At 43.5% G+C, this 17651-nt stretch overlaps 1 protein-coding gene across 1 annotated transcript in view; it reads left to right on the top strand.

Annotated features, from left to right (window-relative positions):
* The window catches only part of LOC137336033 (netrin receptor UNC5D-like), a 203488-nt gene that overhangs the window by 114060 nt on the left and 71777 nt on the right, over positions 1 to 17651 (top strand). Inside the window, exons 7-12 of the mRNA XM_068001535.1 lie at positions 1209 to 1389; positions 1958 to 2125; positions 7957 to 8121; positions 11340 to 11372; positions 14756 to 14941; positions 17258 to 17632. Of these exons, the coding sequence (XP_067857636.1) occupies positions 1209 to 1389; positions 1958 to 2125; positions 7957 to 8121; positions 11340 to 11372; positions 14756 to 14941; positions 17258 to 17632 (1108 nt within the window). The remainder of the gene's footprint in view (positions 1 to 1208; positions 1390 to 1957; positions 2126 to 7956; positions 8122 to 11339; positions 11373 to 14755; positions 14942 to 17257; positions 17633 to 17651) is intronic.

Here is a 17651-nt window from a genome sequence, read left to right on the forward strand (position 1 = left end):
GTGCACACCATTGTTTATACTTCCCAAAACGGACCATAACCGATATCTACCCGATTGTTTACAAAGAGATGTCTTAGAATATTTGCAGGGCAATAGGTAATGAATGGGCACTGAGCTGAGGGAAGGAAGAGGTGCTGTTGGAGAGATTTTCTGAGATACTCAGAAATGAACGAGTGGCAAATATTATCTTCATCTTCTCCGGTTTCCCTCTTGAAGTAATACACAAACTGAAATATAAGTGCTTTATGTGCAATGAATAGCCAGGGACATATCGCAGTCACTGCTGGAATAATCGCAGTAATGTAGCTTTTGCATGAGGATTAAGACTAGCTGTGCAAAAAATTCTGAAGTTAGATAATTAAGGGCACTGTCTGCCCTTTGCTGATCTATGCATGCGGTACTGCAAAATCGTTCAGTAAAACATCTTCCTAACCTGTCCTCATAATCAAGTGGTAACCAAAAGACAGTGACTGTCACCATGGTAACAGCTGCACCAATTATGTTTTTTTTTAAACAGTAGATAATTTTGAAGAGCTAACAGTGTGTACGTGTGAGCTGGTGGACTGGCAAACTGAACAAAGTATCACAAGGACAACTCTATTGGCTATTCATCACTGATTGATGCTTAGCTGGTTGCATGGTTACATGAAAAACTTCCATTTGATATTCTAAGCAGCTGAATAATATTAACATTATTGTAATCTATTGAGTCGGTGAAAATGCCCCAGGGGATCACAGTTTTCATTATAAATTTTGTGAAAAATGAAAAACATAATTTGTGTTACAGCTAGGATTTATCGCTTACTTAAGGGCACAAAATATTAGTTTCTTATCATATAATTCAATAAGCAGAGGGATGCAGTGTTAAATCTGTGTGAAATATTTACTTACCTCTAAATCTGTCTGAATATCACACGTAATGCTGTAAAATCAGCATTGGAAAATTCCTAATGCATCCTGGTGGATATTAGCAGTGCTCTTGGAGCAGGCTCTTTCTAACCGCATAGGAGATAGAGTCGCAAGTGGCAACATTGTCCAGGAGAAAGATCTGCAGGGAGGACTGCTGTGTGAAGGTTTTCCACTGGTATTATGTGCAGAATTTATGAATGGATACGGATTCTTGAGGTGCAGCTTTGTCTGTTTAATTGCACTAGGCATTGTTTCTTGGCGAACTTCTTTCCCAGCAGTTTCTTCGTCTTTCCTTGTAGGTCGAATGGCTAAAGAACGAAGAACCTATTGATCCTGAGCGTGACCCTAATCTTTACACCACATCAGAACACAATCTAATCATTGAACAAGCGCACCTTTCCGATTCAGGAAACTACACCTGTGTTGCTTCAAATGTAGTTGCCAAGCGACGAAGCACTGCTGCCACACTGACTGTATTTGGTAAGAAGTTCAACCATTTTGCAATATTTAGGTTAAAGAAGAAAGAAAGACTTGCATTTCTATAGCGTCTTTCACAAAGCGTTTTACAGCCAATGAAATACTTTTGAAATGTAGCCGCTGTCGCAGTGTAGGAAACACAGCACCCAAGTTGTGCACAGCAAGGTCCCACAAACAGCAATGAGATAAATGACCAGATGTTTTAGGTGTTGGTCGAGAGGTAAATGTTGGCCAGGATGCCGGGAGAACTCCCCTGCTCTTCTTCGATTAGTGCCATGAGAGCTTTTACGTCCGCCTGAAGGGACAGACGGGGCCTCAGTTTAACGTTTCATCCGAAAAACGGCACCTCCGACAGTGCAGCACTCTCTCGGTACTGCACAGAAGTGCCAGCCTAGATTATGGGCTCAAGTCTCTCGAGAGGGGCTTGAACCCACAACCTGCTGACTCAGAGGTGAGAGTGGTACCCGCGGAGCCAAGGCTGTCACCTAGCCAGCACAGTAGTCAGTAATCTATTTATGCTTGTCAACTTCACAGAGCGTTTTGGAATGTCTAACTGATGTATTTGTTTCAGTGAATGGTGCCTGGTCGACCTGGACAGAATGGTCACCTTGTAGTATCCACTGTGGCAGAGGATGGCAAAAGCGAACACGAACCTGCACCAACCCAGCACCGCTCAATGGAGGAGCTTTTTGTGAAGGGACCTCAGTCCAGAAGATTGTCTGCTCCTCCCTTTGCCCAGGTTAGAGCTTCAACTCGGAAATAAAAGAAGAACTGGCAAATTGTAAATGTTGAGATTGCTTGGTAGTCATTCGAAGTTAATATAGGTTTTATCAATCTAATAGTCTTGAATGCCCAGGCATATTTTGAAGACTAGATCTGCACAGTAGACCAATAAGAGCATTAGGTGTTGTCATTACACAGAAATATCTTATGCTTGATTGCCATATCTTTGAAACCAATGTGAGACAAAGGAATTGAGCAATTTTAGCTGCTTGGAGGTAACAGATTAGATTTTTCTTTTAAAGCTGTACAACAATCAGAAAAGATTGAAATAGGTGATGCTCACAAAGTTGATATGAAATCCAGCCAGCTTCCTTCCATCATCATTACAATCAGTGGGACGCTGCCCATTCAGGAGTCACAGAAGTGGTAATGAAGGTTTGGTCTGGGCATGTATTTTCAGTTCTTGACTTGTTCTGAGTGCTGAAACATATTCAGATTACAATCATTTCCTTGTTTCATGACTGCTAATTAAAAGGATAACGTCTTTTCTCATTCATACTTCTGCCTGTTCGTTACATACACCTCAGTTGATGTTTGCTGCAAAAATAGTGCGATAATGAGAAGGTGTGGAGGTGCATAGTTGGAACTATGATTCACAGCTAGAACTTCCATCCATTTAAAGGATAAGGTTATTAAAATAATGCATCATTCGTGTTTTCCCCACTAATTCAATTTTATTTCAGACATTGCATCTGTCTGTAAAAAGTTTGAAAGTCGTTTGTTACACTTCGTGAATCAGAGTTCAGACATCGCACCTTGCATAAAAAAAATGCAACAAATCTTAACTTGCCATTCTTAAACAAATGTATACAAAACGAGAAAGAAAGCCAGCCATTTCCTGCTGATACTTTCTGACTTTGCAAGAACATGGCCTTTCTCCATGGAGAGGAATCAAGATACTGCGAACCTAGAGAGACTTCAAGAACAGTAATTAGCCTCTGATTGAACTCACGGGCCCCGATATTTATGGTGAGGCAGGGTTGGAGCGGGGGCCGACTGTCAGCGGCTGGAAAACCCAGAAATACGGGGAAGACGGAGGTCCTGGCGAATTTAACGGCAGGACCTCATTTGAATTTTTTTTTCTCCGTTTCCCACCTGGCAGCTAGCCAGATTGAGAGGCCGGCTGGCTGCAGTGCGGGAAAGCCTGATGTTCAAGGCCGCAGCTGGGTACCAGAGAGGAGGGAGGGAGGGAGAGATCGCAGGGGGTGAAACACAGGATCGCAGGCGGGAGTCGGACGATCGCAGTGGGTGAGACATTGGATCATGGGTTGGGGGGGGGGGGTCAGCCGATCGTGGGTAGTGAGGCAGGTTTGCTTCAAGGGCCGGTGGGGGTGCGCTCCCGGCCCACAAGCAGAGCTGGAAAGGCACTTACCTACTGGTAGCTGGCATTTCTCGCCTACTTTTAGCTGCCAGGTTTCCCGAGCCCTGGGAAACCCAGCCCGCGGCCGTTAAATGGCTGCTAAAATCTGAGGCATGCAGCCTCATTACATGTTATAATTACTGACCCACCTCTCCAGAGCAGGTTACTTGCCCGCCCCCCATTTTCCCATTTTTCAGAATTTACCCACGCCCCATCCCACCGTCATCACTCCCCTCCTTAAAAAACCCACTGTTGACCCTTCTGTCCTTGCAAAGTACCGCTCCATCTCCAACCTCCCTTTCCTCTCCAAAGTCCTTGAATGTGTTGTCGTCTTCCAAATCTGTGCCCATCTTTCCCTCAACTCCATGTTTGAATCCCTCCAATCGGATGTCCACCCCTGCCACAGTAGTGAAACGGCCCTTATCAATGTCACAAATGACATCCTATGTGACTGTGACTGTGGTAAACTATCCCTCATCTTCCTTCCTGATCTGTCTGCAGCCTTTGACACAGTTGACCACACCATCCTCCTCCCAACGCCTCTCCTCCGTCGTCCAGCTGGGTGGGACTGCCCTTGCCTGGTTCCATTCTTATCTATCCAGTCGTAGCCAGAGAATCACCTCTTCGCACTCCCTCACCGTTACCTCAGGAGTTCCCCAAGGATCTATCCTTGGCCCCCTCCTATTTCTCATTTACGTGCTGCCCCTTGACGACATCATCCGGAAACACGTCAGATTCCACATGTACGCTCTACGTCACCACCACCTCTCTTGACCGCTCCACTGTCTCTCATTTGTCACACTGCTTGTCCGACATCCATTACTGGAGGAGCAAGAATTTCCTCCAACTAAATATTGGGGAGATCGAAGCCATTGTCTTCGGTCCCCGCCGCAAACTCCGTTCCCTAGCCACCGACTCCATCCCTCTCCCCAGCCACTGTCTGAGGCTGAACCAGACCATTCGCAACCTTGGCGTCCTATTTGATCCAGAGATGAGCTTCCGACCACATATCCGCTCCATCAACAAGACCGCCTACTTTCACCTCCGCATTATTGCCCGTCTCCGCCCCACCTCAGCTCATCTGCTGCTGGAACCCTCATCCATGCCTTTGTTACCTCTAGACTCGACTATTCCAATGCTCTCCTGGCTGGCCTCCCATCTTCCACCCTCCATAAACTTGAGCTCATCCAAAACTCTGCTGCCCGTATCCTTACTCGCGCCAAGTCCCATTCTCCCATCACCCCTATGCTCGCTGACCGACATTGGCTCTCCGTCCGGGAATGCCTCAGTTTTAAAATTCTCATCCTTTACTGAGTGAAGTAAGTGGTAAAGTGTTTTTTTTTGATGGGCTCAATTTTTTCAGCAACAACAACAACAACTTGCATTTATATAGCGCCTAGCATGGTTTTACAACGTTAAAGGCACTATATAAATGCAAGTTGTTGTTGCTCAAGAAATTGAGCCCATCAAAAAAACACTTTACCACTTACTTCACTCGGCAAACCGCTCACCAAATTTCCTTCAGGTAGTCATGGGCTGCTCAGCAATGTCTTCTCCAACTCACCGTGGGCGTTACCATGGGAGATCCACTATAACATATGTCAAACATTTATAAGGTAAATTTCACAAGTAAAACTACAAGCAAATGCTGAACAATGACATAAGTATATAAGCATCATTGCTTTTGACCATCCATTGCTTTTGACCATCCATTGCTTTTGACCATCCATTGCTTTTGACCATCCATTGCTTTTGACCATCCATTGCTTTTGACCATCCATTGCGTTTGAACATCCATTGCTTTTGACCATCCATTGCTTTTGACCATCCATTGCTTTTGACCATCCATTGCTTTTGAACATCCATTGCTTTTGACCATCCATTGCGTTTGAACATCCATTGCTTTTGACCATCCATTGCTTTTGACCATCCATTGCTTTTGAACATCCATTGCTTTTGAACATCCATTGCTTTTGACCATCCATTGCTTTTGACCATCCATTGCTTTTGAACATCCATTGCTTTTGACCAAAGTGGAGAAGTTAGTTGATGGAATTCTGTAGCCTTCTGACTCTTGCTAAATACAATGTCTTTCCATTCAGCTCCATAAGTTCAGTTCTCATGTCTATCACATCTACTTCACTCCAAGTAATTATGATCCAGTTTAGGCTTTTCTCATCTGTACTAGCACCATTTATAATTTTATTTAAATCTCGTTACAAAAGAAAAGCCGGCTGCGTCCTTCACAAGTTGAATCTGAGCCAACATTGCCATTTGCAATCTACCAGACATTTCGTCTTTAAGCTCTTTTTATTAGTCATTTAATCATATTCTTTAAAGTGTATTCATAGCAGAGCTCACCTCTGTGAGTTATTGATGCTCGTGGAACACATTTCGCTATCAGGATTTATCGGTGAAACATTGCAAAAAAAACTTCTAAATATAGGTGTGCTCATTTTTAGGGAATTCGAGCATTCAAGACTGAATTTGGTTAAGGTTGTCTGGATTTATTCTGTGGAGAAACAAGAAGCCCTGACAATCCGTGCTTTACACTTTCTCCCGTAAGACGGGTTAGATATATTAATCCCAACTGTAATCAAAACCAATCAGAGATCAAAGTACATCTGTAAGTTTCCCTGGGACGTTCCAGTTCAGTTGTCCAGCTTCACAACCTGTGTAAAAACCGGGCCGTTTCTACAAGAGGTGAACGATCTGCTCCGTCAGCTTACCGCCCACAAAATCTATCCCCATGACTCTCAAGAGCAACAAGCTTCTGTTTGAAATTTTTAAAAGTCGTTTTGTCTCTTTTGTGGGTACCATTGAAGCACCTATTGGTTTCTGTTACCTCCAATACTTATGATGAGAGGTGTTCCACTTTGGTTTGGGTGGAACTGTCATGTGGTGAGCAAAAGAGTTGGAAAGCATCTGCTGGTGGTATTACACTTTGTGAAAGGTGCCCAGAGGTTTAAGCAATTCATGCACTGTTTGGTGCCCACCTGGAACCTTAACCTTGTTCATGATAGACGCTTGTGTGCCCCTTTCTGAACCTTTGACTTTGCGTGGCCTTACCTTCCTCACACTCAAATCTCTCTTTTGCCTCAGCAATGTGAAGCCAGCCAGCCTCGAATGATGGTAATCGATCATAAGACCACACCTGAATTTGTGGCTGGATTCCATCGGTTCCAAAAGATTATGCTGAAATGATTACCAGTTTCTGCGTGACTGAGAGGAAATATAGGTTTCCCTTCGCCGATGTGACACATTGCATAGAACAATGGGTTTAGACCAATCTAAGCAAATACTTGGTTCTCTTTCAGCTTAGGTCTGGTTTGAACCGATCTCTCAAAAGCATACTACCCGGTGAACTCTAGAATGCATTTCTTGGTATAATGTCGGTACCTTTATCAACGTGCAGAGTAAAAATTCACTCTGGAGGTAGATTTGGACTTTGTGCAATAGTGTAAAGCGGGTGATAGCGAGTTGGCAGCCCGTTTTACATCTCTCCTCATTTTTATTTCCGATGACTTCAATGGAAATAAAAATGGGGAGAGATGTGAAACGGGCTGCCAACTCACTATCACCCGTTTTACACTATCGCACAAAGTCAAGATCCACCCCAAGCAGCCCAGCAGCCCCTTGGTAACCAAGCTTCAGCAGGTTGAGGTGGCTGTGTCCTATTATTTTATATACTGTTTGAACTTTTCAGACGAAGAAAGAGTACGCTGAACATGTAGGCAGCCTTTGTTCAGTCTCCGCTGTTAGCTATGTCTGATACTTCCAATATTCTCCGTGGCAGATTGCCCTGTTCCTGTTTGTGTTGGATTGCTTGGGCATGATGCATAGGGAAAATTCAATTGGGGAGAATCGCACTCCCTTAAGAAAGCCCATCTGATATTTTTGTCCTTCAATTTAAATGTTCAGGAAAATCAGGCAGGCTCCTTTACAGGAAAATCTGCCCCTCTGCGTCCGATGATTGTAAATTTGGAACAGAATTTCATAAAGTACATGTTTGTGCCATTGCATGTTTAATGTAAACCCTTCTTACAGTTCATGATAATTGTGGATAATATTATATTGAAAGATAATTTCAACACCAGCTATGTTTATAGGTGATGATTTGCCTATGTTGATTTGTGGCCCAATCAATTCAATGAGCGATCACATGTTTTAACATGCCCACTGTAGTTTCAATTGGTTAATGGTGATAAACAGATGAGAAAATTAATGTTTGTCTGCAATTACTCCACCACATCAGTCTTTACAACCTCTTGCCTCATCGAAAAAGAAATTGGCTGCTGGCATCGTTTGTAAAAATTGCAGTGACGACAGCGTCACAGAGCTGGGGACATGTCCTCTCGCCTCACCTCGCTTTAATTGAGGTTCGTTAAAATAAAAATGTTTCTTTTTATTCCTCCTGTGCATTGAAGTGGATGGCAGCTGGGAATCCTGGAGCAGGTGGTCGACCTGCAGCTCCGAGTGTGAACGTCAAAGAGTCCGTGCGTGCGTGGCTCCTGAACCAAGATATGGTGGGAAATTCTGCGAGGGGGTGAGCCAGGAGTCCGAGAACTGCACCGAGGGGCTGTGCATTCCAAGTACGTAATGCGCCAGCAGTATTTCCGCACGCAACTGAAAACTAAAACCTGCTTGTGCTTGCTGTTCGAACAACTTGTTGAGAGCGTTTTCGATACAGTATTGGTATTTGGTAGACTGCAGTTATCTCAGTATCAAAGATTTCTGTGAGAATTATACTGAAAGAAAATGAGCTGCGGTGTCTCATATTTAAAAGAACCGGAAGCTCCACAGTTAAGTACAGTGAATGGCAACACCTTGACCCAGATTCTCATATTACACTGTTGAACAGGGCTCCTCCAGGGCTGCCCTGAACGCTTTGCCTTTTCTCGGTAAGTAACCCCAATATTTTTGCATGTTGTACATTGCTTGGTAGATCATTGCTTGGTTTGTCTGCATTAACGACTGTCACTGCACTTCAAAGCAAATCCTTGTGCAAAGTGCTTTGAAATGTTATTCACACAAGGCCATATAAAAAATGCAAGTATTTATTTCACTTCTCATTCCAAACATTTATCAAACTTTGAGTAATGCAGTTCTTCCTAATATCTGTTCTAGTTTTATTTTTTACTAGTGCCCATCAATATGCTTTGCACCTGCATATGTTTGAGTAATAATCTGAATTTACCTAATCTTTATAAATTAATATTTTTGATGAGTTTCTCCCTTCTGGTGCAAAAGTTAAGCTTCCTTAATCTTTCCTTAAGAGCTCCTTCGCTTGAAGGATACTACAGATAAAAAAAAGATAGTGGCACTCCCTGTCTCATCATATATTGGTTGTTATCATCATCCATACCCTGCTCAGGATTCCTAGATTGTTTAATTTCTTGGTGTTTGTTTGCTATGTCTGAGTTTGCTTTCTCCTTTGTATTTTTCCCTCTTCATCACCCTCCAATCTCTATTAATGTATTTTTTTTATTCGTTCATGGGATGTGGGCGTCGCTGGCGAGGCCGGCATTTATTGCCCATCCCTAATTGCCCTTGAGAAGGTGGTGGTGAGCCGCCTTCTTGAACCGCTGCAGTCCGTGTGGTGACGGTTCTCCCACAGTGCTGTTAGGTAGGGAGTTCCAGGATTTTGACCCAGCGACGATGAAGGAACGGCGATATATTTCCAAGTCGGGATGGTGTGTGACTTGGAGGGGGAAGTGCAGGTGGTGTTGTTCCCATGTGCCTGCTGCTCTTGTCCTTCTAGGTGGTAGAGATCGTGGGTTTGGGAGCTGCTATCGAAGAAGCCTTGGCGAGTTGCTGCAGTGCATCCTGTGGATGGTACACACTGCAGTCACAGTGCGCCGGTGGTGAAGGGAGTGAATGTTTAGGGTGGTGGATGGGGTGCCAATCATGCGGGCTGCTTTATCTTGGATGGTGTCGAGCTTCTTGAGTCTTGTTGGAGCTGCACTCATCCAGGCAAGTGGAGAGTATTCCATCACACTCCTGACTTGTGCCTTGTAGATGGTGGAAAGGCTTTGGGGAGTCATATTTAAAGTCCTTGCCCTCTCTACCCTCCTTGCCTCCCGAGTCTCAGTTTCTGCCACCTATGACTCTTCTGTTGGAAATGTGCTCTTGCTGAGTCAAGCTACCAAGGAATCAAACAGGTGTCTCCCATAATCCTGAATTTCACTCCGTGAACTTGAGGAATTAATTGTCTAACCGACAGTGGTTTCCTTGGTTTCCAGAATACAAGATGAGCTCAGTGAAATCTTCAAGTAAATAGGAACTCCAAATGATCAAATTTTAATCATCAATAAGAACGAAAGACTTGTGTTTATGTTATGTCTTATCAAGTCTCTCGGAAATATGTCAAAGCGATTCATGTGCAATAATGACTTTGAAGTGCAGCAGCCATTTGAACTTGGACTAGCCCATAAAAAACACCGAGATGAATAAGCAGTTAATCTGTTTATGCTGGTTCTGGTTGAGGAAGAAATGTTAGGCAGAACATTGGGAGTACTCCCTGTTTTTCTTTGAATAGCGACATGTGGCCTTTAATGTTCACCTGAACCACCAGAACAGGCATTTGGGGCATTGGTTTAATGTCTCATCTGAAGGACAGCATCCCAACCATCCCAGGCAGCACTCCCTCTGACTTGCGCTGGAGCATCAGGATGGATTATGTGCACAAGTCCTGGGGTGGGGTTCTGACTCGGAGGTGAGAGTGCTGTGCCCGAGCCAAGCTCACACTCCTTTGTGAAGCTGCCCAAGCATGAGATGGGTATCTCCAACATCCAGTCTGGCATTCATGTGATCGCTCCCTTGGTTCACAGAACTCAAACTGAGCTCAGAAATCTCTGATGCCACCACCAAGTAAATATGAGCTGTAAAGTGTCACATTTTAGTAATCAGTGACAGAGCTCCACTTTAGAATGATTGGTTTCAAAAAAATTAGAGATGGCTCACTGACTAATTGCAGCATGTGTTCTGGAGTTGAGTTATACAGATCAGGAAGATCCTAGGTCTATTGACTGATCTGGGCAGAGTTCGCTGATCTCTGATATTACAATGGCCTCACTGTACGAGGGAAAGGAGAGATTCCACTCCTCCTTGCTATTTCATGTTGGCAGCCAGAAAGTACGCAAGTACTGAGGTGAGGTCAGAGCAGGAGGGCCGTTAGCCCTGATCTTATTGTCTAGGCTCACGCACAATAGATCAGCCACTTGTGCAAGGTACTGGACAGGTAGAGATGCCCATGGAACATATCAGTGCTTACAGGAGAGGAAGGCAGCAAAATGGCAAATAAAAATAAATTAAAAACCACGCCAGGTATAAGACACCTGCATCTACTTTGCAAAATATTGCTAGTTCTGTTTTCACTTATTCTCGGTGAAGGAGCATGGAGGCAACTATTCTCATCGCCAAAACGAGTGGTCAAAATTGCTGACTTTAAACGAGCTGGGGGTGGAGTAGTGATGGTTTCTTTTCTTCATAGCTCGATCACGGGTTCAAAACCCACTGTGTGGCTGACACTCTGGTCCGTCGACTTTGATGAGATTGCCAGATTCTCAGTGAGGTTGCTGGGTGAGACGCAGGGGAAATTTGAATCCTGTCAATCACGCTCCATGGAGATGTGCCACCTGCCAGCTAATCAGACACACGTTTAGTGCTTCTGAAAGAATCTGCAACCTACACGTGACCCACCCCAGCTGGCAAAAAAAAAACTGCAGAGTAAATAGAACCAAAAATGAAAAGTAGCATTTGCATATAAGATTTTGCATTCATACCGTTCTTTTTCTGTTCCTTTTAACAGGTCAGACGCCCCTGCAGGAAGTGCAGCCTCAAAGTAAGTATTTCTAATGGATTTTAGTTTTAATTACTTGGAAATAAGTCAGGTATGACAAGACAAATGCAGATGAGTGAGGTCATGTAACTCCATCTTAGCTCACAAATCCAGAGAAAAGTTACAGCCTCTTCCCCCACACACCCCACCCCCCAACCCACCCCTGCTCGCCCCACCACCAATTTAAGCCTATGCCCCCTTGTTCTTGGCTTACCTTGAAGCAGTGCTCTGGAGTGACTTTATAGAAACATGAGCACTGTTAAATGGCAACAGTAAAGTCTGCTATCAATTGCCTCCTTTCAGGGTTATTAAGACCCAATTTCTCCGGTCTTTCCTGGTACGTTATTCCTTTGATACCAAGGATCAGCTCCGACAACAAAGCACTTGCATTTGTATCGTGCTGCTTATGTAGGAAGACATCTCAGAGCACTTTACAATAAAGAGAAGAGGCATACAGCGGATCACTTTTATGTGTTTTATATTTTAATAAGTTCCTCTCTGCGCCACCTCCATGACTTACATAGGAAAAGGAGTAGGCCATCCATCCCTTGAGCCTGTTCTCCTTGTGTCTAGGTGGCACAGTATCAATTTTTACATTTTTCAGATATCCTGCAGGTAAGATTGATGATTCCATATCTCAAAAGCACTACACCCCAATCTGTAATTACACAAATTCAAGATTAACTTTATTTTCAATTTTCTCACAAACCGAAAAATGTTCTTTTTTTTCAACTTCTGTTTTTTTACAAAATAGTCCACACTTCTTTTTGCAGATCCCAAAGGTGGACAGGGTAGATTTTACCAATTTGTTTGCCTGGAGCCCATCTCGCAAACTCAGGTGCAGATGTCAGCAGACACCACAAAACGTTCTGTCCATTAAAATTAAAACGAATGGACCACGCACCTTTGCCTGAAGTGCGCTCCCAGCGTGCAAGGTTTTGCAACGGGAGTGTGAATTCATAATATATGCCCTCATCTTACAAGCAGGATGCACTGTGGACTGCGTGTGCATTTCCAATTGACCACACGTTGAAATCGCCGTTGACCATGGAGAGTCAATAACAAGCTGCAGTCGCAGCAATAAATTCCTTGTTGGCAAAAATTAGGAATCAAAACCCAGAAATAAATGTGTGCAGTATTAGCACATGAGTGCTTAATGTGCTCATATTAAATTACTTTGCTATTTACTGAGGATTTAACCCATTTAAACACATCTGTTCAAATAGCAAACAAAATAATTCTGTGCGAATACATTAAGCATTGAAGCACAAAGTGTAAATTCTAAGCTTAAATATATTGATTATGGATTTGAGTCAGTAACCGTATAGACATTTCTTTTACTATGAGACAGTTGAGTTCATCATCTTTTTGCAGTATCCATGTTTTATGTAAATTATCTTGAATCGCCAACTGAGAATAGTATTGTTGACTTCCTCAATGAAAGCAGTCAGGAATGCAGAGAAATGTCGAGCTTTTATGTACTGATGGCTGTAAAATCAATCTCTTCCTCTTTGTCTTCACTGTAACCTTAATGGACATATGCACTGGACTCAGTTCAGAGGCCCAGGCGTGAAGACATTCAGAGCAAAAATATTCCACTCGTGCTGATTTAGTGGTGCTCATTGTCTGAGGCAGAGTTTGAATTTGATGTCAATGTGAAAGAACAACAACTTGTGTTTGTTGGGCACCTTCAACATCGAAAACGTCCCAGGGTGCTTGACGGAGGAGAAATGGGTGTCATCCAATCATAGAAGAGTTAGGAGAGATTATCAAAGTCTTGGTTAAAGAGGTAGTTTTCAAGACAGCTTTTCAAGGCAGAGAGAGAGAGAGAGAGAGGTAGCAAGGCAGAAGGGTTCTGAATGGGAGTTCCCGAAAATGGGGCAGAGACAGCTGAAGGCTCATCACCATCTTTGCCATTGCTTGTGTCCTACATGACCCAGATGCACTAAATACCGCCACGGGAAATGGGATGACCTGTTCTCCAATACTCTCACCCTTCATAGTGACCGTAGAAAAGTTAGAAAAAAGAAAGTTATTTTTAAGACCACCAATTTGTGGTTTTCATAGAGAACTGGACAGAATTACGGAATCCAGTGCTGAAAACACTGGGGCAGGGTCCTTGAAAGGCCGAGAATCCCATGGAATAAAAAAAGAATTTGACTTATTCAGTCATTGTAAACCAGTGGTCCTGATCATTTTTAAAGGCCTTGTGAAGTGGCAATTACACCTTTCCAATGGTCAGCATCCAGCATTAGCAACAACCAGCCTACAATCACATTCTCCATCCATTCCTCAGGTGGTCATTACAGTTCTATAGAGACTGTAATGATATCCACTTGACAGTGTTGCATTCTGGGAGAAATTTAGAGCCCTGTGCAGAAGTGATTGGTGCTGGTTGAGCATTTATGAATACAATACAATCATTTTCTGATGTGAAAGGCATCTTTGATTGAAAGAATTGAACTAAATGAGTTTTAGAAAGAGAAACCATTTTGTTACGCAGAGCGGATAGTAATTTAATGAATCTTGTTTTTATTACTTTGTAAAATGGATTGGCTTTTGTTTTTTTTTAACAGCTGCAACTGGTTAATTGTCTTCAGGTGGCTTAAGTGATATCATCATTAGGCGTTATGAGCATGTTCATTACAACAGAGTGTTTGCTGATCCTACCGTGATTGAAATCAGACTGTCGTCAAACTAAACAGCAACATGTGCAAGTACAGGCAGCAACTCAAAACATGTCATCACTCACTGAGAGGCATTGGGCATTGAAATAATGGTTCCTTTTCCATGTGCAGATGCCACGTTACTTTTGCTTGAACTTTCGTATCATATCACATGTTGTTTCAGGTTAAAAAAAAGTTTAGCATTTATATAATGTCTTATCCCCTCTCTCAGAAACATCTACGCTTCATGTACGATCAACTACGTTGAAGTGCCATGACTGCTGCCTCATAAACAATGAGGCAGCAGTTTGTGCACAGCAAGATCCCACCAACAGGAATGAGATGAATGACCAGTTAATCTGTTCTTTTGGTGGAGTTGGTTGATGGAGGAATGTTGGGCTGGACAGGTAAGAGTGTCAGCCAAAATCTTATGCCCTTTTAATCGGAAATATATTTCATACCAGCTCAGAGTTCATTTCTGTGAAAAATACATCTGGTAGTTACACAGTTGAGAAATAATGGCCAGGTGTTTCACTTTTGTGCTACCCGGCCTGTGCTTTCCTTGCCCATTGAAATGAATGGGGATAAAATGGTGAGTTGGTGAGCGCAGAAGGTTCCCGACGTCAGCATTGCAAATGCCTGACAGTTTGACTGAGGAAGCGAAAGAATGAAGATTGTCAACTGCAGAGTTGTGTCTAATGCTTTTGCCTCTTCATCTAGGTATTGAGACCAACAGTGACGTGGCTTTATACTCTGGCCTTGGTGCAGCAGTGATAGCAGTTGCAATGCTTGTGGTGGGCATCACATTGTACCGAAGAAGTCAAAGTGAATATGGTGTTGATGTTATTGACTCTTCAGCTCTAACCGGTGGCTTTCAATCCTTCAACTTCAAGACTGTCAGACAGGGTTAGTGTTTAGTGTGTTGTCTGGTTTTGAATTCGTTATTGGAGGACTGTTTTTTTAATTTGAATAGTTTGTTTACGAGGTGGGGGTTGAATGACCAGATCAGTCAATATTTTATCGGCTCATAGAAGATGCTTTAAAAGACCAGTAAGGCTTACTGGGAGAAGATTTCTTGTGGTTGCTATGTGTTATCCACACCATAACCAAGACGGAAAGGCTTCCTCTGTTTGCTATTTCTAGTAAAATAGTAAATTGATTGTAAAAATAAAAGGGGACAGATTCTCCTGCTTCTGCACCTGGGGCTCTTCGATCACGTGGGCACGGGTGGATACAGGAAAGTCGGATGGGAAGATTGCACGTCCGTAAGGGAACCTGTCTAATTTTATGTCCATTTAAATCAATAGGTGGAAAATCAGGCAGGTTCCATTAGGGACGTGCACTCCCTGCTGCCTGATTTTCCCGTAATCTCTGAGCCCTGGCAATGCTATAGTCCCAGCCGCAGGAAGAAGAAAACTTCTCCCCACATTTACGATATTGCCAGAAATAGTAATCAGAGCTGATGTTCCCACTGGTTTTGCTATGTTACAAACACATAGCAAGCAGAGGAAACCTCCTTCACAGTGCATTTTATAAATCAGTAAAATCTAAAATAATATTACGAGACCAAAAAAAATTTTGCTGCTGTAGTTGTATCCTGATGACATGGTTGAGTGTGGGTCAGTGATTTCTCAATCTCATTTGCATTGTTGGCAAAATGGACCGACCTAACACTGCTCTGAGGGGAAGGAGAACAATCCAATGGGTAAGTCACCTCGGGTCATTCTTGCACAACTTCTTGAGGCCAGCTCGAGAGAGAGAGGCAAAGGCAGAGTTCCCAGGATAATGTTAAATTGACCCATTTAGAGGAGCACTCTATAGTATTCACAAAGGTAACTACAGACACTGTTAATCTGCTATCTGAGTGTGCGCTACGTGAACGGACTTCAAACTTGCCACTTAAGTGAGCAGCAATAATAAAGGTCATTGTCATTTTGTAGACAAGTGTTCTATGGAAGTGAATGGAAGAGCATTTACCTTTAGAAGAAGCAGAGACTTCAGGGAAGTAGATTAATAAGTTCAGAACAGTAATTTTCTATTTGGATCATTATAATTGTTATCATAATTGCAGATGAGTATACTTGGACCCAAAAGCATTACCCACTAGGATAAACAGATAAACGGAATCAATTGAAAGCACTTTATTCAACAGTTATTGTCATTGACAAAACGCTCTGCCTGTTCTGTGCACAGCTGATTAATACCCCTGTGCAGCCACTTTGTAATCAGATTGAATTTTCTCAAAAAACATTAGGTGTGTGTCAGTCTTTGGTTGTTGCAAATACCTACTTTGTATTGATTGATTTATTATAAATTGCTCGTTGGGAAACCTTAATAATACGTTCTGAAGTTCATTTGCTGGAAGACTTCTATCCCAATGTGACACCTTTTCAGAGCAAACAACCAACCTGTGCCATTGGTATTGCCGCCACTCCCATTTTCTCCCTGCCTCTCCTGAAGGCAGTAACTCTTGTCGGGATGCAATTCTACAGGCGCCATCAAGCTTCTCGCCCTGAGGGCCATCACAGCCAAGCTCAACCCAGTTCTCAGCCAACTTCCACTTTCCTAGTCACCAGGAGCAGGAACCTTGGCTGATTTCCCCCCTTCCCCCGCCCCAACACCCCCTGCCCCCAGATCAGTTCAGCAAAGCGATCACCCAATCTGCATTTGGTCTCCCAATTGTGGAGGAGACCGCATCGTGAGCAGCGAATAATAAATTGAAGAAAGTACAAGTAAACCGCTGTTTCACCTGGAAGGAGTGTTTGGGGCCCTGGACGGTGGGAAGGGAGGAGGTGAAAGGGGAGGCGTTGCATCTCCTGCGCTCTCAGGGGAAGATGCCGTGGGAAGGGGAGCGGGTGTCGGGGGTGATTGAAGAGTGGACCAGGGTGTCACGAAGGGAACGGTCCCTTCGGAATGTTGAATGGGGAGGAGAGAAGAAGATGTGTTTGGGGTGGCATCACGCTGGGCAGGAACTTTGGATGATTTCCCCCCCTCTCTAACCCAGGGATTGTGAAGCCAACTGTGGTATTCCAATGGCTGCCCTTAACAGGGTCAGCTAACTCAGCTCAGACCCCACGCGAATTAAATCTGAGTCCTTCTGGTATGTTTGGTTTGTGATCCACCAAGAGATGCTTTTACCCAGTAGGCTATTAAAGGAGATTCAAAATATATTTTAAAATGCACGATATTAAAATAATGCTATTTTCCCTTTCATTTTACCAGGTAATTCTCTGCTTCTGAACCCATCAATGCAGCCTGACCTGACGGTGAGCAGGACATATAGTGGACCCATCTGCTTCCAGGACCCAGTGGACAAAGAGCTTATGACCCAGTCGCCACTTTTTGACTCTTTGCCGGGAATCAAGGTTAAAGTGCAAAGTTCTTTAATGGTTTCACTTGGAGTTGCAGATGGCGTGGAGTATCATGGGAGGGGACCGTCCCGGACTTACCCTCGTAATAGCAGAGGCATTGATAAAATACATGCAAGAAGTATTGCATCAGGTTCTCAGCATCTCCCGACTGCAGTCACAAGGGCTGAAATCAGGACTTCCGGCATATTCGGCTGCCTAGGTGGATGCCTGGTGGGACCAACTAAAGGTACGAAGCCAAGAACACG

The sequence above is a fragment of the Heptranchias perlo genome, chromosome 20 (assembly GCF_035084215.1).
Source record: "Heptranchias perlo isolate sHepPer1 chromosome 20, sHepPer1.hap1, whole genome shotgun sequence".
Classification (NCBI taxonomy): domain Eukaryota; kingdom Metazoa; phylum Chordata; class Chondrichthyes; order Hexanchiformes; family Hexanchidae; genus Heptranchias; species Heptranchias perlo.